At 37.1% G+C, this 21,344-nt stretch overlaps 1 protein-coding gene across 2 annotated transcripts in view; it reads right to left on the reverse strand.

Moving 5' to 3' along the window:
* Positions 1-21,344, reverse strand: part of RASA2 (RAS p21 protein activator 2) — a 138,215-nt gene that overhangs the window by 43,250 nt on the left and 73,621 nt on the right. For both annotated transcript variants that reach the window (XM_062213941.1, XM_062213934.1), the window contains exons 6-14: positions 20,261-20,344; positions 18,406-18,478; positions 15,175-15,251; positions 14,144-14,245; positions 4,128-4,284; positions 3,716-3,864; positions 2,530-2,644; positions 1,750-1,824; positions 966-1,089 (exon numbers count right to left, since the gene is read on the reverse strand). In XM_062213941.1, coding sequence (XP_062069925.1) covers positions 966-1,089; positions 1,750-1,824; positions 2,530-2,644; positions 3,716-3,864; positions 4,128-4,284; positions 14,144-14,245; positions 15,175-15,251; positions 18,406-18,478; positions 20,261-20,344 — 956 coding nt within the window. The remainder of the gene's footprint in view (positions 1-965; positions 1,090-1,749; positions 1,825-2,529; positions 2,645-3,715; positions 3,865-4,127; positions 4,285-14,143; positions 14,246-15,174; positions 15,252-18,405; positions 18,479-20,260; positions 20,345-21,344) is intronic.

A 21,344-nucleotide genomic window follows, 5' to 3' on the forward strand; every position in this document is an offset into this window, starting at 1 on the left:
TATTTTTCTTATAAAGACGAGATTTAATATTCATATTTGAAATTAAATGTTTGTATTTTTACTATAACTAGCAAAGATATCTTGACCTGAATTTACCTACAGGTAAGTTGGACAGCTCAGCTCCACCAGTTTAGAACTGACGGTAAAATAAGCAAAGGGGCCGAAACTACATATATATGTGCACACTCTTAAAATAACATGATAAAATAGCAAAATCTCTTCAGATAGTTACAGAAGTAAACTTAGTTTCACATAGCTAGGTAAAACCCATGATTTAGGTAACTGCCTTATTCCTCCCCACTCCTGCCCATTAAAGGAAGATCTGGAAAGACAGCTATTGCAAGTTTATTTCATTAAAGATGCATTAGAATCAGAGGAATTCCAAATATTGACAGAGACGGCAACTCCTGTCTGAGTGAAATGTTTCCAAGCAGCACTTTGACACACTCTTTGCAAAAATTAAACCAAGCAAGTTATTGACACATGTGCCTCAAACTTCAGTGGATACTGATTACAACAAAGAAGCCTCTAAAGTTTTAAAACCATTTTTGTTCACAACCTCTCCACAATCCAAACCGCAGCACTTTAAAATTGTCAAATCTAATCAACTGTATGGAACAAAAGATTCTCACTACCTGAATGAATGCAACTGGAATATATAGTTGGAACAAGTAACAAGGGTATTTATATTTAAATTTCATAAGCATCCAGCATGTTTATTTATATAAATGTTAAAGTTCTAAATTTTTGTCTTTCTTGATTTGCTCTTCGTATAAAGTTGCCATTATATTGAAATAAAATGGACTCTGTTTTGAGATTATAAGAAAATTAAATCAGATCTTTCAAAGAATCATCCTGAAAAACACCCATAGCCTTAAATAGTTCACGCAAATCAAATATCTAGTTTCTATAAAAATAAAATACAGACAAATAAATGGCATTTTTTAGTAAAACCGGGTACTTACTAGGAAATCTTTGAGCAGCCATTTGCCTTAGAGAATAAAAGATATCACACATTACAGTGGGGCAGCTCATACTTGATTTTACAATTGTACTGAATAATTTGTCTACATAGTAGCGCAGATTCTCCTACAAAATTTAAAAAAAGATAAACATTAACATTTTGAATTTCATAAATCATAAAATAGCCTTATGAAAAAGCATATAATGAAAATGAAATTATTTTAGAGTCACTATCTAGTATTCTAAAACCCTGCTTTCCTTCTCCAAACATCGTGAGAGGACAATTTATATTGTCACCTATTTAATAAATTAAATTTAGACTTGGTAGACATAGCAAATATATGAATCAACTTCACAAGAAGTAAAAACAAAATGGTAAAGGGATATAACCCAAGGTATGCAGGCACAAATACACTGTGACAGTGTTATCTACTACAATAAACATCTGAGATCCTAACACAATCACTGGTTTCCTAGAGCGACTAAAAATATTGTGTCAGTTAACCTGAATCAGTTTGACCCCACAGGAATGGCTAGCATGGCAGTTACAATTAGACACAGCCTAAATCTACTATTTATTATTAGAGCCAAAAAGACAACCAAGAGCAAAAATAAAGGAAACTACTGAGGAAATATTCTAATAACTAGTCCTAGGAAATGCTGCTATCAGTAAAGGCTATAAGAAACAGCAGTTTCCTTCCATGTAGCATTATTATAACACAAGTGAGAGACACATATACCATTAATACCAATGTTAATGCAGTTGTAAATATAACAAAGACTTACTTTATTATTTTCTACATTATCTCCCTCTTTCAATTTAATAGGATCAATTTCACACGATTTTGAGGATTCACATATCTAGAAAATAAATGAATTTCAGTTTATGCTCTTTCATACATTTAACAAAATATTATAAAAATTATGAAAATTAAAATGATATATACAATGTATAGTTTTTCTAAAGAACAACATTTTAAAATATTTCTCACTTATTTGAAACTCTAGCTAAAACTGAAATCCAGTAACAAATAACTGTAGATTATATTATAATGTGCCATTTGAGTAAAAAAATCTGCTGATAGAGGTCAGCACTAAGGTGTAGTGGGTTAAGCCACTAGCTGTGGTGCAGGCATTCCATATGGGCGGCCAGTTTGAGTCCTGGCTGCTCCACTTCTGATCCAGCTCCCTGCTAAGGCACTTGGGGAAAGCAGAAGATGGCCCAAGTCCTTGGGCCCTTGCATCCACGCGACAGACCCAGAAGAAGCTCCAGACTCCTGGCTTCAGGCTGGCACAGCCCCAGCCTTTCCAGCCGTTTGGGGAGTGAACCAGCGGGTAGAAGACCTCTCGCTACCTCTGCCTCTCCCTCTCTGTAACTCCGCCTTTCAAATATATCAATCTTAAGAAAAAATTTTAAAATCTACTGATAAAAAAGTAAATAGTTTAAAGTGTTCAGCCTTATTATTTTGGAAACACAGGAAGAATGTCATTTCCATCAACAGATCACATGTTAAAAGAGACTGCCATATTAAGACCACAAACTATCATTTTAGGTATATTTTGTACCTCATCTAGAATAGGTTTTAATGTTACTTTCAGGTAGTGCCCTCCCACTATTTTCATCATCTCATCCAAACACCGGGTAGCCAAAGAATTTCCTCTAAAAATTGTATTTGCATCTCTGAAACAGAAATAGAAATACATGAAATCAAGCATAGTGAAAAAAATATAAAAAAAACCCTGTAAAACCAAATTTGGTCATATCTACAAATTTAGTAATTTCTTATCATCTAATGCTTGCTGCCATTAGGCTTTTGGAATTGACCAAAACTAATGAAAACATGCAAAAATCAGTAAAAAAAAATTATGAACCCACAGAAGGGAGATGGAGAGAGAGAATGAATAAAATAACAGTGTTAGAAAATGACAGGAGGGGCTAGGGCTGGGGCTGGGGCTGTGGCGTAGCAGGTAAATCTGACACCTGCAGTGCCAGCATCCCACATGGGTACCAGTTCAAGTCCCAGCAGCTCCACTTTCCATCCAGTTCTCTGCTATGGCCTGCAAAAGCAGTAGAAGATAGCCCAGGTCCTTGGGACCATGTACCCACATGGGAGACCAGGAAGAAGCTCCTGGCTCTCGGCTTCAGATCGGCCCAGCTCCAGCCGTTGTGGTCATCTGGGGAATGAAGAAGCGGATGGAAGACCTTTCTCTCTCTCTCTCTCTCTCTCTCTCTCTCTCTCTCTGCCTTTCTGTAACTCTGGTTATCAAATAAATAAATCTTAAAAACAAAAAAAGAAAATGATGGGACCAGGAAGCCACTTAATTGCTTTCATAATATAATGTCATACATATGCATATAAGGGTGCTACATAAAGGGTAAGGGGAAAGATCAACTTCTGCCTTGCTGTTTTATATTTGTACTATATTTAGTACAAATTTAGTAATTTCTTACCATCTTACCAGTAATTTCTTACTATACTATAATCATTTCACTTAGAAGTAAAGATTAATAATAGTAACAATTAAGTTACTGAATAAATAAACAAAATCCTTCATTGTTATCCTTACAGTTGGTTGGCCCTGTTTGATGACTTAAAAAACTGTCTTTTGTTATTTACTAAGCAGTTCTTTTCAGCCTACTATACAGTAAGCCTGATTAACATAGAAAAACTCAGAATACAAAAACAATTTTGTAAATGAAAGTCCAATTTCAACAATCCATAAGGAACTTTTAATACAATGTAATGCTTACTGTGTATCCTTCAAGTCTAATTCAGCCACTGCAGTGGCAAAAGGAACAAGTTTATCATGATGAAGCAGCAGTCGGACAAGGGGCAAGACGGCATCATTTTTGTCTCTACATATTTCACCCAAAATGTAAGCAGCTGAGGCAGATATTGGCTAGAAAACAGAAAGGTAGAAAACAAGCAAGCACAAAATCAAGGAAACATTACTAAATGTTCAGTCACCAACCTATTTTATAATTATATTAACTATATTATTAATATAATATTTAATTTTCAAAATTGTATCAGAGATGGAATTTGGAGCACACATTGGCATCAGTACAAAAATATATAGTTTTACTAAAACTTGATATTCTAAAATATTTATCACTTACAGAATTATTTTAGCCTTTTCATATTAAAACATTTTTAAAGTACCTGAACATCTGGCGATTTTAGCAGCAAAGTTTTCAAAGGACCATAGTACTCTGAAGGAAGCACATAGTCTTCTGTATAGCATATATTTAATCGAAGAGACCCCAGGTCATCGGTTTTAGACGTCTTGTTTCCATTTTCTCTTGGTTGTAGCAAGTACCTAAAGTAAAAACAGAATCAATTACATGTGATAGATAGTAAGGAGTCTACAACCAATAAGGTAAGTAAACAGCTGAGCTGTGAAAATGAAAACCAAAACAAACAAAAAAACCCCACAAGACAAAAAACTAATCCAAAAAAGTAAACTTGGTATTTAAAGTTAAGACATTTCATAAGTAGCCAGCTACTTCCAAGGTTGAATATTATTATATATTGAACCAGTAAGCTACAAATAGATTTTTAATCTACGAAATGAATGTAGATAATATAAAAAGATCTCAAGGGGGTTAAATAAAATTTGAATATCTTCCAATTTCAGAAAAAAATAAAGGGTTTAACAGTTAAAAACCCAACAAGCTTTTACTAGTTAATTAAACTGAAAATGTCTTTACTTGGAGAAACCTGGTTTACATGAATTTTAGAAAAGGGCAAAAATTGTTATATGCAAAAACAGAGGCAACTTTAAATACCAAGACAGAGAAACGTTTAGAAATCAGAAGTTTACAGGACTCATATCAGAAACCTAACCATTTTTGGAAAAAACTTTTTATCGTGGATATGCAAAAATCGACACAAAATACAGCAGTATACTGAAATCTTCTGTATCTACCATCTAGCTTCAACAATTATCACAAAAACTAATCTTGTTTCAGCCTCACCTTCTCTCATTCTCCCAACTCATTCCTGCTTATTACTATAAAGCAATTTACAGATATCTCATAATTTATCACTTAAAAAATGGCTGTAATTCTATCATTCCTCCTCACTTATCAGCTGAAATGCTTTTTATAAAAGAAACTCGGTGAGTTTGATTTTATATGTCTATTTATCAGCTATGGCCTCCCCAACAGACTAACTTGTTTATATAATTTTTTTATGACCAAAGTAAATTTTTAAAAGCAGGAGGGCTTAATGAAATATTTGTTAGTGTTGAGAATGGTATGATAAAGACAGAAAAGGGAACTAGAAAATTACCAAAACAAAACTTTAAAAGACAAAGAAATGGTAATACAGGGAGAAGAAATATAGAAACTATGTCACCCCCTGAAGAATACCTGTCTTAGAACATCAGTCTTCAGACCTTTTGCTCTCTGACTGAAGAAACAGTGATTTAAAGATAGGGTCAATGAAATAATTGCAAACAAGCCTACTATGCATACAGTAGGACTTGTCTCCCCAAAACATGCAAATATTTCAGTTCTGATGTCTTAATGTTAAAGGTTAATGGAGTAAGGGTGAAGACTTGATCTAACTGTGGCAGCTAGGAGGTGGGCCTGGTGGGACATGTTTGGGTCACTTGAGGACATGCCCTTGGAGGGTGATTCTTCCAAGAAGGTTGGTTATTTTAAGTTCAAGTTCTGTCTAGGCCCTTTGGGTCAATGGATCCTGAGCTGGAGCCTCCAAACTGTAATCTGAAATTAACCTTTTCCTTCCCAAGAAGGTCCTCTTGGGTATTTATTTTAAAATAATGATAAACAGACTAATACAAAGCCTCTACGGGAAGTCCAGTGAACTAAATCACCAAATATCCTACCAAAGACATTACTTTGGTCAATTTTCCACAATACAGGTTATATTCTTCAGCCTTGCAAATTCAAACACCTAGTTTTATCAGCACATCTAAAAGTAAACCTGAATTGCAATGACTGAGTACAAAGTCTGATAATACTTAAAGTAGAAAGCTAATTACTAAAGAATTAATGAAAGAAATGCAATAGACAGATGGCACAGACACCTGCTTTTTTGTGGCAACCAACATATTTTACTACGGGCTGTTCATTCATACAAGTAGGATGAGTGACAACAGTAATGGTCAAAACTCTCACCATACTTCCATGTACTCATGATTTGGCCTCAACAGTTATCACAATTTGCCATAGTGTTTCTATCTACATCCCTTTTCTCAACTATAGTATTTTCCACCTGTTGGTAAACTATTTTATTTATTTATTTTTTTAAGAATTTTATTTATTTGAAAGACAGAGTTACAGAAAGAGGTAGAGCCAGAGAGAGAGAGAGAGGTCTTCCATTCCGCTGATTCACTCCCCAAATGACCACAATGGCCAGAGCTGAGTTGCTCCGAAGCCAGGAGCCAGAAGCTTCTTCCAGGTCTCCCACATGGGTGCAGGGGCCCAAGGACTTGGGCCATATTCTACTGCTTTCCCAGGCCATAGCAGAGAGCTGGATCGGAAGAGGAGCAGTCAAGACGCGAACTGGCGCCCATATGGGATGCTGGCACTTCAGGCCAGGGCATTAACCCGCTGCACCACAGCCCCAGCCCCTGGTAAACTATTTTAAAAGGCAAATTATCAGAAAGTACAAAGAGATTCAAGTGATGTTAAAAATCTTTCAAGTCTTAGGGTTGGCGCTGTGGCACACTGGGTTAATCCTCCACCTGCAGCGCCGGCATCCCATATGGGTGCTGGTTCTAGTCCCGGTTGCTCCTCTCCCAGTCCAGCTCTCTGCTACGGCCTAGGATAGCAGTGGAGGATGGCCCAAGTGCTTGGGCCCCTGCACCTGCGTGGGAGACCAGGAAGAGGCACCTGGCTCCTGGCTTCGGATCGGTGCAGCTCCAGCCATTGTGGCCATTTGGGGAGTGAACCAATGGAAGGAAGACCTTTCTCTCTCTGTGTCTCTCTCACTGTCTGTAACTCTACCTGTCAAATAAATAAATAAAATCTTAAAAAAAAAAAATCTTTCAAGTCTTACCAAAAAAATAATAATGCTCTGGACCAGAAGCCCCTGCCCCTGCAATTATGCTTGGATGGTTTGTGCCCATGTCTGCCTGTTTGAAATCCTTTTTTTTATTATTATTCTAGATTGATCTTCCCCTTCTATTTTATAACTTGAGTTTTCCATGCACAACAGAATAGCATTACTTGTATCACTGTGAATTCAGTGACAACCAGCTCCGCTCCTTCTGGGACTGTACTTACCCACCATAAACAGTATTTCCACATTCTACTCCAAACTCTACAGTCCACTTCCAATCCAGCTCCCTGCGAATGCACTTGGGAAAGTAGCAGAAGATGGCCCAAGTGCTTGGGCCCCTGCACCAACATGGGAGACCCAGAAGAAGCTCTGGGCTCCGGCCTGGCCCAGCCTGAGCTATTGTGGCCACTTCTGGAGTGAACCAGCAGATGGAAGATCTTTGTCTCTCTCCCTCTCCCCATAACTCTGCCTTTCAAATAAAATGAATCCTTAAAACACAAATACAAAACCAAAAAAACCCTCTTATTTTTCCTACAAATAAGAATAATTTTACTCAGAGGGCTATTTTATTTTCCTTGTCTGCAAATTAGTGGGGGTATGACTTCAGATGCTCAGGAACTTCAGAAGGGCTCACTCTTGTAACATTTTAAAACTTTTCCTCTTAGGTTTTCCTTGGCTGGATGACAAAACCCCTACAGACAAAATATTCCATCTCTGCCTACTTGAAAAAAAAAATAAAAAACTTTAGAATATGTCATAGAGTTGCTCATCCTTTGAAAAGACTTATTATTTTTTAAAAAGATTTATTTGAAAGGCAGAATTAGAGATTATCTTGCATCCATTGGTTGACTTCCTAAAAGGCCACCATGGCCAGAGGTGGGCCAGGTGGAAGCCAGGATCCTGGAACTCTATCCTGGTCTCCCACATGGGTGGCGGGGCCCAGGCACATAGGCCATCTTCCGCTGCTTTCCCAGAGCATCGGATTGAAAGCGGAGAAGTCAGGATGCTGGTATTGCAGGCAGCCGCTTAACGCATTACACAAGGCTGGCCCAGGAAGAATAATTATTAAATGACTAGAGACTACTCTGGTTTTCTATTAAGTGATTTTTTTTTATAAGAGGCACTCAAATACATTCTCATAACTTATGAGTTTTAAACATATTCAAAAGTACATTAAAAATGTATTATAGTACACTGATTAGTTATACAATATTTTTTCAAAAGATTTTGAGAGGTAGAGAGGGAAAGACAGAGAGAAAGGCTACAGACAGAAAGAGAAATGTCTTCTATCTGCTGGTTCACTCTTCAAAGGGCCAGAACTAAAAAAAAAAAAAAAAAAAAAAAAGGGCCAGAACTGAGCCAATTCAAAGCCAGGAACCAGGAGCTTCCGCCAGGTCTCCCACGCAGGTGCAGGGAATCAAGCATTTGGGCCATCTTCCACTGCTTTCCCAGGCTATAGCAGAGAGCTGGATCTGAAGAGGAGCAGCCAGGACACAAACCAGAGCCCATATGAGATGCCAGCACCACAGGCACAGCGCTGGTCCCCAGTTGCATACATTTTGAAGTAAAAAAGTTTAGATCAAATTCCAGCTGTGTGACCTTGGGCAAGTCACTCAATCTCTCTGTGCTTGTTTCTGTTAAAAAACAAGTATTAGTAGTATCTTACTAAGGCAATCCTTAACAATAGCTTTAAAGAGGCTGTATAAATAAAGAGCTTGGCACATAGCAATACTAAGTAAAATGTTCATGTATGTATAACATTGGTATATGTATAACATCATTTGAATATATGAATAACTATGGACAAATAACGATTATTTGTATAACTATATGAAGTGATTATTCTTTGAAAACATTATTACAAAGGCTCAATAAGCCATCTGAAGGATTCTTGTGACTTAGGTAATGCTTTAGAAATTACAGCTAAAGAAAAAGCCTCAAGATTTGTTAAATAGGGGATATGTAGAATTCCAAAGGTCCAGGGAAGCAGCAACAACAGCAACAACAAAGCCCCACTTTTTTCTAACATATTCTCTTCAATTTTTGAGTGAAGTAGTTCAATTTGAAAGAATAACAAACAGGCAATAAAGAGAAATTAACTGAAAATAGCATTCAGCTGCTCTACATGTATTTTTTTTCCATTCAGAGAGCGGCATAAGGGCAATCTAAGCAATCTTCATGCTCTCAGCAGTCTGGACAGCCCTTTATAGAAAAAAAGTCAGCATTCGCAAAATATTTTAACCATAAAACCTGGTAAATTACAACTGAGGTAGACAAACCAAAGTTACATTTATTTGTACATAATGCTACATAACTGGAAAATAACCACTCAGAGGCAGCTCTAATATTTGATGTATTGAAAAAATGACAAGAAAATGCTCAAGGCAAAGGTGCCAAAATTAATAAACTAGAAAACCAAATCATTACAGGCAAAATACTAATCTAGCTTTAAATTATGTATAAAGTGCTTACGTTAGAAAAAATACTAATTATTTATCTACTATTTGAACCTCACAAAATTAAAAATTCCCACAATAATAGCATGAGTTATGGAGCTTACGTTACATGAACTCATTTTATTCTCTTAATTTTAGGAGGTAGGTATTCTCTCAACCCCATTTTATGCCAAAGAAACCTTATAAATAGTTTGAGTACCTTATCCAAGGTCACACAGGCAGTTAATGCTAATGATGGGATCTGAACCAAGGCAGTTTGGTTCCAGAGTCTACACTCTTATGCACTATCAAGAGTCAGAAAGTGTTTATTTACTGATGTTCTACTATATTGTTAAGTGTAAAAAGCAAGGTGAAGAATGGGCTACAGCATTTGTCTATTCATACAAAAGGGAAAGATATGCATTTGCCTGTATATACATAAAATATTTTTTGGAGATTTAAAAATAGAAGTGCCTCATAAGTGGGAAACTAAGCATTTGGGGGGATAGGACAGGAGACAGAAGTCTATCTTTAGGCCCATGAACCATGAGTATATTACCTACTCATATGAGTATATTACCTACTCCATATCTACATAAGTTAAAGTAAAAACCAGTTAACATAAACACTAAAATGTAATCCTAACATTTGACAGAAGCATCAGTATAAAACACACATTCATTACTAAGAAACTCAACTGCTGGGGCAGGTGTTGTGGCACAACAGGTTAAAGCCCTGGCCTGAAGCGCCGGTTCTGGTCCCAGCATCCCATATAGGTACCAATTTGAGACCTGGCTGTTCCATTCCCAATCCAGCTCTCTGCTATGGCCTGGGAAAGCAGTAGAATATAGCCCAAGTCCTTGGGCCCCTGCACCCACATGGGAGACCTGGAAGAAGCTCCTGGCATCCTGGCTTCGGATCAGCTCAGCTCTGGCCGTTGCGGCCATCTGGGAAGTGAACCAGCAGATGGAAGACCTCTCTCTGTCTCTACCTCTCTCTGTAACTCTGTCTTTCAAATAAATAAAATAAATCTTAAAAAAAAAAAAAAACTCAAGTGCTAAGAGGGAGAAGGTAATTCAATCATCATGTTATGATTTGAAAATAAACTGGAACCACCAAGTATCAGTTTTTAGAAAACCTAATATACAAATACTAATAGACATTATTTGTAAAAGAAAAGCAAATTAAGTCTTTAAAACAACAGAATTACAATACTGATAATTATTCTAATTCTTTGCTAATATCAGATCTAAAAAGAATATGCTTGACATCCTGAAGGTAGATAAAGCTTCTGTTAAGTTTTCATGCAGTTAAATCCCACAAGGGGATGCTACAACTCAGTAATTGATGAAAAGCATAAAAGTTTTATTTCTGACTTAAAAGGAAATGGCATTCACGTTTTTATAGACCCTTATATCTATGTAAGTATAAATGAATTAGCAGATGTTTATTTCATGTTGTAAAATTTTAGCACTTTTATTTAGGCAGGTTACTATAAAGTATTTACGATATTAAAAAGCCCTGTAGGAATAGAATTAATTTCTGTTAATGTTATTATATCCAACCAAGATAACTGGACATAGTTTTGCCAAATTTGGAAAGTTGTCTGGAGATAGTTCCAACTAAATAGAGGCAGTGTGGCACATTTCGAATTCATCTGGAGGGGCCCTGGGAAGCATAACAACTCATTTTTCTCTAATATACTGAGGAATATTGCATAATTTTAAATATTTGACAAATTAAGTTGAGAAATTTCCATTTTTAAAATGTATGTTATTTATAGAAGGTGGAAGGGGCCAGTGTTGTGGCATAGCAAGGTAAAGTCACTGCTTGCAACACTGGAGTCACATATGGGCTCCAGTTCAAGTTTGGGCTGTTCTACTTCTGATTCAGCTCCATGCTAATACTCCTGGGAAAGCAGCAGAAGACAGTCCAAGTGTTTGGGCCACTGGCACCCTCATGGGACACCAGGATGAAGCGCTCTCTCTGTGTTTCTCCCTCCCTCTCTAACTTTGACTTTCAAAAAACAAAAAGTGGAAGAAGATATGTTATGAGGGAGGGGGGATAGGCCCCAAAGGTTCACCAATTTTTCACAGAGATTTAGTTTAAATTTTTTTCCCTCTGCAGAGGTATTTTATAAATTATACCAGATCGGGGCCAGCACTGTAGCATAGCGGGTTAACCACTGCCTGTGATGCCGGCATCTCACATGGTTATGGGTTCCAGTCCTGGCTGCTCCACCGCCAATCCAGTTCCCTGTTCATGTGCCTGGGAAAGCAGTGGAGGATGGCCCAAGTACTTGGGCCCCTGTACCCAGCCCCAGGCTGTTGCAGTCATTTGGGAAATGAACCAGTGGATAGAAGATCTCTGTCTCTCTCTCTCTCTTCCTCTGCGTGTGTAACTCTACTTTTCAAATAAATAAAAAAATTAAATCATATAAAAATATCATTATAAAGATCACTAAATCTTTATCTTAGAGAAGTAAAAATAATATTAAAAATTTGAGAACCTAAAAATCAGTCTAAAAGGGGAAATTTCTTGAGGATAACAGATTCTAAAATGAAGAGTATCTGGTGGCAATAAGGGGAAGCAGGCTCTTTGGAGGACAACTGAAACTGATACCCCTAAGAAACATCTCATTACCATTTCAACTCTTCTTCCAGGAAGCAGAAACTGAGCCCAAAAAAGTTGTCTTTAAAAGATAAATGAGGGGGGCTGGTGCTGTGTGTAGTAGGTTAAGCCTACACCTGCAGTGCCGGCATCCCATTTGGGAGCTGGATGGAATCCTGGCTGCTCCACTTTCTTTCTTTCTTTTTTGTTTTTTTAAAGATTTATTTTATTTATTTGAAAGAGTTACAGAGACAGGCATAGTCAGAGAGAGATAGAGAGAGGTCTTCCCTCTGCTGGTTTACTCCCCAGATGGCCGCAATGGCCGGAGCTGAGGTGATCCGAAGCCAGGAGCCAGGAGCTTCCTCCTGGTCTCCCACATGGGTGCAGGGGCCCAAGGACCTGGGCCATCCTCTACTGCCATACCAGGCCACAGCAGAGAGCTGGATCAGAAGAGGAGTGGCCAGGATCAAAACCAGAGCCCATACGGGATGCTGGCACTTCAGGCCAGGGTATTGACCTACTGCACCACAGTGCTGGCCCCTGCTCCACTTTCAATTCAGCAGAAGATGGCCCAAGTACCTGAGCCTCTGCAACCATGTGGGAGACCCAGAAGTGCTCCTGGCTTCCAAAATCTGGCCACACCCCAGATTTTGTGGCCATTTGGGGAGTGAACCAGCAGATGGAAGATCTCTCTCTCTCTCCCTTTCCTTCTCTCTCTGTATCTCTACCTTTCAAATAAATAAATAAATCTTAAAAAAAAAAAAAAAGGTAAATGAGAAACACATGTTCATTTATATACAGTAGAAACCCCAGTCTAGAATGAGGAATGCTAGTCAACCTATTAGAAGGACACAACACACACAGTTCTAAGTGCTGTAAACAGAAAAAAAAAAAAAATAGTTTTACATCATATATTTCAAGAAATCAGCATCAATTTAATGTCTGAACTTCAATTTAACATCAGTTTAGTATCACTATTAGTCACGAAATAGTAAAATAAAATTGAAGTCATCATTTGGCTCCCACAGCTCCTGCAAAGTATATTAAATGAAAGAGGTCAACAACATTCAGACCCTAAAGAGTCAGGAAAATGACATAAGGGCCATCTCCAGGGCACTTTGATGGGGTATGGGTGAAGGAGAATCACCGGTTAGTTCTCACCTATCACGGAGTCCCCTGAATAAAGACCGCTTCCTTAACTCTAAAACTTGCCCTCAAAGTTTTTTTTTATATTTCGTGTATGTGTTTGTGAAAATTGTAGAAGTCTTTACCTAGCCTAGAGTTGGTCTTCTGTGTATAAAGTTAACTGAAAAGGAATCTTAATGCAGAATGGGACTGGGAATGGGAGAGGGAGGAGGTGGTGGGGTGACAGTGGGGGTGGGAGGGTGGGGGTGGTGGGAAGAATTACTATATTCCATAAGTTGTACCTATGAAATTTGTACTTATTAAATAAAAGGTTTCTAAAAAAGAAAAAGACTTTGCTTCCAAATATCCACAGTTTCTATGACCAATAATAAAGTCTCTGAATTGAAGATGCTGACTTGTGACCAAGCCTCTTTTCACAAGGGCAATTTTTTACATAAGGTTTTAAATGTTTCCCATTTTATTAGAGCTTAACATTTTATTTTTAAACAGAAAAATATTCAAATACAATTCAGTTCTTTTGCCTCAGTACTACAGTTCAAGTCATAAAACTCTCAATGTGCAATAATGAATACCCAGATTAATCAACAATAACAAATTTTGGCCTATTCCCTGGCAAATTTAAAAAATGTTCAGAGTAAGTATTTGTATGTTTATTTGAAAGGAAGACAGAGACAGACAGACGTCTCCCATCCACTGGTTACTCCCCAAATGCCCACAACAACCAGGGCTGGGCTGAAGCCAGTGGCTGAGATCCAGCTACTTGAGCCATCCATCATCTGTTACCTCTCAGGAAATGCATTAGCAGGAAGTTGGAACCAGGACTCAAGCCCAGGCTCTCTAATATGTGATGCAGAAATTTTAATGCCAAACACCTGTGCCCCTAAGTAAGCATTATTTCCATGCATACTGCTTATCTTAAATGATTAAATTATGGAGTTCTCTAGAATGTTTTCTTACCAGGCTTGATGAGAGGAATCATTTCTTAACACATTCACAGGAACCTTAATCTCACCTAAGAAAACATCTTGGACCAAGTTTCCATTGTTCCACAAGTCAATCCTGAAAATTGAAAAACGGCTTTATTGTTTGTAAATAATGTTTAAAGCTAATGCATACTACCAAATAGTTTCAAATTACTTTGATGTGTATCATGACATTAATTTTACATGCTCAAAAGTAAAAGATGTTAGTATTGTAACATACCTCATTATTTAGAATAGAAAAGCAAAATACTGTAGTAGCTTTTATTTAATAGCACAAAAAGGTACCAATTTGACAATTTTCTAAAAGAAGGCATTTAAGCTTCTTAGTTTGAAATCTAGGTTTTATTTTATCCTATAGCAGTAAGGACTACGGAGTTACTTTGTTGAATTTGAGATAAGAAACCAACATGGCTAGTTTCTCTATTAAAACCAATTAATATGCAAAGATAGGTGATTTACACAAATAGATTACCTGATCACTCCAAACATATTATTAAATATACCTTTTAGATTAACACACTGTTAACACCACACCTACACATGCATTTACAAAGCTTTTCCTTCCAAAACAGCACAGATTTTTAAGACCTAGGATATAGCACAAACTTCAAACACATGCACCTGTTGAATTATCTTCTTACCTCACTGAAATTTCTGTTAGTCAGCAGATATGTTAAGAAGAATAAAAAAATTATTTCTAAAATGACTGAGATGCAATTGCTTTGATTATGTTATGATCCAGATATTTAAGGAGTAATTAAATTTGAGAAAAATTAAAAATACAAAAAAGAGAAAAATTAGGTCATCTTTGTTTATAAAATAAATATACCTTGACTATGCAAAGTATTTTGGAAAGACAACTTACATTTAAATTAGATGCAAGTTCCTCTTAAGTTTCATCAGCTATGAAAATTCTATCAAGGTTGGTTTACCTTTTTTCAGTTAAATTTAGGATTATCTTTTGGCACAGAAAAAACAATTCTGTAAAAATCACAAGGTACATACCTAATTTCTAGCTTTTCAATGTCCTCCTCTTCTACCTGAAACTGGGACTTTCTCGTGTAACTACTGGATCTGGTTACCTATCAACGAAATATTTCAGTAAAAAAAAAATTAGTATCTTTTTTCCAACATGAACTTCAAAAATTATCATTCCCAAAATACTCAATTCTGGATAACAGTAGAAGAGAACATCTAGGAAATATTTTACCCAGAAGTTGAATATAACAACAATGCAAGGTAAAAATAAAATGGTATAAAAAAGGATCCTTGCCTTCATGGCATTCCTGTCAACTCACATGGTAACATTAAGTTCTTTGGTTGATTGTTGGTGACTATGGGAATAAAAACATTCTATTTCTGTGCTAAGAACTACTCAAAGACTTTTCCACGTTTCTCAAGACACCAATCCCACCCACACTTCCTGCTCAAACTTTTGCAGAAAATATCAAGGCCATCGGCAGACACTTCCTCAACCACCACCCACTGAACAAGTCCATTCCCACACAGCCTCTCTCGACTTGATGAACTTTCTCCTCCTTTTCTCCCCGTGAGGATGCTGCTTCTCTTCTAAGACTACCCCTAACCACACATACGATGTCGTGACCATGCAGTAAGCACTTTACTTGCAGCATCACCAGCTTGTTCATCTCACTCAAGTCTATGAAAAATTTTCTCCCTAAATTCTGGTCTTCCCACCTCTTTTTCTCAAATATCTTATAACTGTAATCTATCCTAGAGTCTGCACTTGCTCATCACCTACTCACTTCAGTTAACTCCTAGCCATCTGGCTTTCTCAACACCCTCCTAAAATCTCTCTATCACCAAATCTGATTATCAGTTTCTAGTTTTCACTTTTCCTGACCTCTGTCTCTCTGACCTAGTGATCATACATATAATCCTTGCCCAGAAATGCTCTTTTCCAGTTTACCTAGATAAAACCTCATAACCTTTTGCTGTTCTATTTCTTCCTCAAAACCCATAAACATGAGTATTCGAGATGTTTTATCTTTTTACTCTGAAAACAACCAAGAGCTGAACAGCACTATCACATCCTTTATCTCTTTATACATCAGAATGCTGCTCTAAGGTGAATAGCTAGATTTATTATCCTCATCTTAAAAATGAGGAAGTTAAAGTACAGAAATTAAGTGGCAAGCTCAAAGTTGCATAGTAGGTAAGTTGTAGAACTAAGCTTCTTCACTTTTCTTTTACTGTACACCTGTACTGCCTTGGATTTTCTGACTCTTTGTAAACAAATTCTGAGTTCTATAATCATCTTCCATCTTACATTTCATCCATGAACTGCCTACTGGAGGATTTTATATATTAGATCTCAAATCTACTATTCCCCAAACTAAACAATCATCTTTTCCTTCCTCCTAACTCTGTTTTGCCAGAAGGAGGCAATATTTGACTCCTCTTTTTCTTTATTCTGTAACCAATTTGTTATCTTGCCCTTCGCAGGCTCTTCCTTATCTGCCCTTAATTCTCTATTTCCATATATTCTCTTGGAACACATACCCTCCACTTTTTTAGACCCAAGCTACAACAATTTCTAGAACTTTGTTTCTTCCTAAACTACCTGGCCCACAGATAATGGTTAATATTTTTTCTAAAACACTGCTTTATTACTATGACTTCCAAACTCAAAAACATTCAATGGCTAAAATTTATTCACCCCAGCAAGGCACCTGAGGCCCTCCATTAGCTGGTCCTACTCATCTTCCCAATCTTTATTTTCTTAGATAAACCCAGTTAACCGTACCTGCTGTTCTTCAGACATAACTTTTCTGCTTTTTTGTGTCTGTCCCTTGCTGAAAATGTTCCTTGTCTCTAATAATCTTTCCTCCCAAGAAAATCCAGTCTCTTTAAGCCTTTCCTGACCACCTTAGCTCAAGGATGCCTCACCTGACCTCCCAGTATCCAGTAGGTTTCACTGCTGTGCATATGCATGCACGTGAAGGCTGCGTCTCCCATTCTAGAGAACAGAGATTAAACCTTATCTGTCTTCATAACCAACTCAATAAAGGGCCCTCTGAAGAAATGTTTCAAAACCCTAATAGATACTCTTGGTATAGCAAGCAGGTGAGGCCTTGACTTTTAAAGGGTCATCTACTTTCAGCAAGGACACAGACTTGTGAAGCACAGATTTCATTTCAGCTCAGTTTAAGGTATGTGGACTAAGTGTAAGAGCTGTTAGTCAGTAGCCCTTTAAGTTGTTGTCTTGTTTCCTCCAGGTTGGATATAACAGCCATTAAGTAGTACAGAAAAACAACTATACCAAGTTCTTAGCCAGGCAATGGAGAAATTTCATATTGGTATATTTTCTTTTGTTTTCGTTCTCCCTCCCTTCTCCCATGGCTGTTCATACTTTACTTCTGGCATTTCTTCAGCCTGTGTGTTTGATAACCACAGGTACCCTAACACTCTCCACTTTGAAATACCAAGAAAAACTCCAGCAGAAGAAAAGGACAAAATTTAACTGCCCTTTCAAACCTTTGCTGCATGTTAATCTCAACCACAGTATGTTCCACTTTTTACAACCTCATATAATTTTTATTTTTAATGTAGTCTTCAAATAAGATGGGGGAAAAAAAAACCTTAAGAAATGCTCTAAAGAACTCCAAAGCTCTGTTTTTGAAACTTCAAGGCAGCTGAAGATCTCTACAAAAACAACTATGTGTCTGTAAAGTAAGTTAGGCTAAAAAGAACTTAATAATAAGGCTCTAATCATACAGTATTTTAATCTCAAAGAATGTTATATGCTCTGAGTTAGGACTGCTACTGTTTTCCCCTTACAATATGATCCTTTTATAAGATAAGAAACATGACTCAAACAGTTACTTGTTCAAAGTCAACTGGGACTAGAGTTCAGATCTACCAAATGATAATTATACTTCATTGGTGGTTTTCAACTTGTACTCTGAAGAAGAGTCCTGTGCTCACTGGGTGTCGAGTGGAGGCTGACCGTTGTTGGTGGTGGTGGTGGGGGGTGATAATAACTGGGGAATATGTGTGGCCCTACCCCTCCCCACTCCCAAATCACTCAGACCTCTGCCTTTATTCATTTTATATATTGGACCTCCATTATATTACACCATAGTTCTGCTTTTTTCAAGAGAGAAATGTATACTTGCATTGGTTAATAAAATATTATGGCCATGATTTGAGAAAAGAAACCAGTATTCAATATTAAATACTCAATGTTCACATTTATATAAAACAAAAAATTACCTCAAAGTAAAAGATTTCATTAAACTGCGGATTGCTTGTTTTCTTCTTTACTTTTGTCTTCTTTTGATCATTCCTGTTCCAATGTGGTAGAGTTTTACCTTGTAGAACTTAATAGTACACAATTATAAAACATGCTATTTCCAACCAGGGAGCCTGATCTCTGTTTAAATGTTAAGGTGACTCAGGGAAGGCTATAGCTTCAAAATATTACGTACGTACGTACGTGTGTGTGTACATGTGTGTGTGTGTGTGTGTGTGATGCTCTAGAATGTGTAAGTTTTTTTATATCCTATGTACTCATATGCTAATACTGTAGAATTCTCTCTACTGGTATACTATACTGATGGCCAAGCTTTGTTCAGGTCTGCACTAACACATTCTACTACATTAGCAACTCAGAATACATGGTTAAGAAGGAAGGTAGTGGCATTTAGAGCATATTTATGTATGCCGAAAAATACCTGAGGAATATGTGGTGCACTTTATGATGCTCTAGTACTTCTAATGGTTTGTTTACAGTTTGGAATTCTCTTGGTAGAGAACAGATCTCATGAGTAGGAAAGGTTCTCAGTTCTAAGTTGCTCTTCAGATAAAAGTATGGTAAGCATTCTTAACTCATTTTACTTCTTGGGCTTCAGCTCTAATAGTGACTTTAGAGAAGGTTACAAAGAAATGTACAGGGAAGCCCTATGCCTTTACCCAGCTTTCCTAAACGTTAACATTTTATACAATTATAGTAAAACAACCAGAGACTTTTTAAACACGCTTATCTGCCAGTTTCTAACTATATGAGCATATATCAAAAAGTTCTTGGAAAAACAGAATTAAAAGGAGTTTATTCTAATGCAGAGTATTTTGAAATCTATGCATAGTTTTTTCATAATATGCATTTTACATGATTTTTATTACTTTATTATTACACTGAAAAATTTCTGCAACTAGACAAATATTTTAAAAAATAGCATCATTAGGCTTAACATTTTTTATATCAAAAAGCTGATAGCATTTAAAATTGTTAAGACTGAGTATCTGCTTTAAAATTTAAAACCAACTGTAATAACAGCATACTACTGAGTATCCAATGAATACCAACCATGGTACTAGGTATTTTATATATACACATATGGATATAAATATAGTCTTCAAAGTGACTTATTAGAGATTTTCTACAAAGTAAAAGTTCTTGGGATGCAAAGAAAATTGTGTACTTTTTGTTTCTAGATTTTAAATCTTCAAATTGTACAGAAATTTCAGACTGATCAATCCTTGAAGGAATCATGAACAATACAGTTATATAAAATACGATAAAGTGTTATAGGTCCTCTAAAAATAATTCAATCAATGATGTGGCACACTATATGATGCTTTAGTACTTCTAGTGGTTTGTTTACAGCTTGGAATTCTCTTGGTAGAGAACAAATCTCATGAGTAGAAAAGGTAACTTTCAGTTCTAAGTTGCTCTTCAGATAAAAGTATGGAAATTTCTTTGTAGGTATGAGTTGGCATATCTAAAAAGGATTTCATCTGTATAAAATTTAGGACACTTGAAAGTAGGAATACTAATGAATAAAGATGACCAAGTCTATGTTGTAAAACATATTTTAATAGAAAAAAACTGAGCTTGTTTCCCATAGTTTGGGTATGGCAGATTGGAAACCACCATTTTTTTTTTTCTCCATAAAAATAGAACTTGGTTATTTACAAGTATATAACTGAACTCACTCAATGTTTTTTTTTTTTTTCAAAGCATTCATTACTTTGTGTCAAAATACTACTTAACATTTTCTCTCAGAACCTGAATCTTCTAATTCTTACAACAAACTTTAAAACCTAATAATAATTCATTAAACATTACCTAGAAGGGCCCACCAGAGAAACTGTTGCATAAGGATCACAACTTTGTCCATTTATGAGAGGCAACCCATGGCATGCCTTGATGCTAGGGTAGAGTAAAAGAGATTTAACATATTAGAGCCAAGTTAACAAGTATAAAACATTATCCTAAGTATAAATTAATATATTCAAAAGGTTCAAAATCGTTTTCCACATGTCTGTAGTTACATGCCTATAATATCATATACCCCAAATAAAGCTATATATGAGGGCACTTCAAAAAGTTTGTGGAATAAATGGAATTAAAAGGTAAGCTTGAGACAGGTGTTTGGCCTAGTTGGTTGGGATGCTTGTGTCTCACACCAGTGTGCCTGGGTTCAAGTCCTGACTCTATGTGTGATTCCAGCTTCATGTTAATGAGCACCCTGGGAGGCAGCAGGTATGGCTCAAGCAGTTAGGTCTCTGACATCCATGTAGGAGACCAGACTGAGTTCTGAGCTCCTGGCTTTGGCCTGACCCTGCCTCAGCTACTGCAGGCATTTACAGAGTGAGCCAGCAGATGGGAGTTCTTTCATTCTTTAACTGTAGCTCTCAAAAATAAATAAAGGATCGGCCGGCGCCATGGCTCAACAGGCTAATCCTCAGCCTTGCGGCGCCGGCACACCGGGTTCTAGTCCCGGTCGGGGCACCGATCCTGTCCCAGTTGCCCCTCTTCCAGGCCAGCTCTCTGCTGTGGCCAGGGAGTGCAGTGGAGGATGGCCCAAGTGTTTGGGCTCTGCACCCCATGGGAGACCAGGAGAAGCACCTGGCTCCTGCCATCGGAACAGCGCGGTGCGCCGGCCGCAGCGCGCTACCGCGGCGGCCATTAGAGGGTGAACCAACGGCAAAGGAAGACCTTTCTCTCTGTCTCCCTCTCTCTCTCACTGTCCACTCTGCCTGTCAAAAAATAAATAAATAAATAAATAAAGGATCAATTTATTTTCGTGCAAAAGAACTTTATATTCATGCAGTGTTTTCATAATATTCAATTTCCATGAATCTTTGAAGCCCCTTTAAATGGATTTATTTATTTATGCTATATTTTAAAAATATACATTGGAAATACC

Source organism: Lepus europaeus, chromosome 2 (genome assembly GCF_033115175.1).
Source record: "Lepus europaeus isolate LE1 chromosome 2, mLepTim1.pri, whole genome shotgun sequence".
Taxonomy (NCBI): domain Eukaryota; kingdom Metazoa; phylum Chordata; class Mammalia; order Lagomorpha; family Leporidae; genus Lepus; species Lepus europaeus.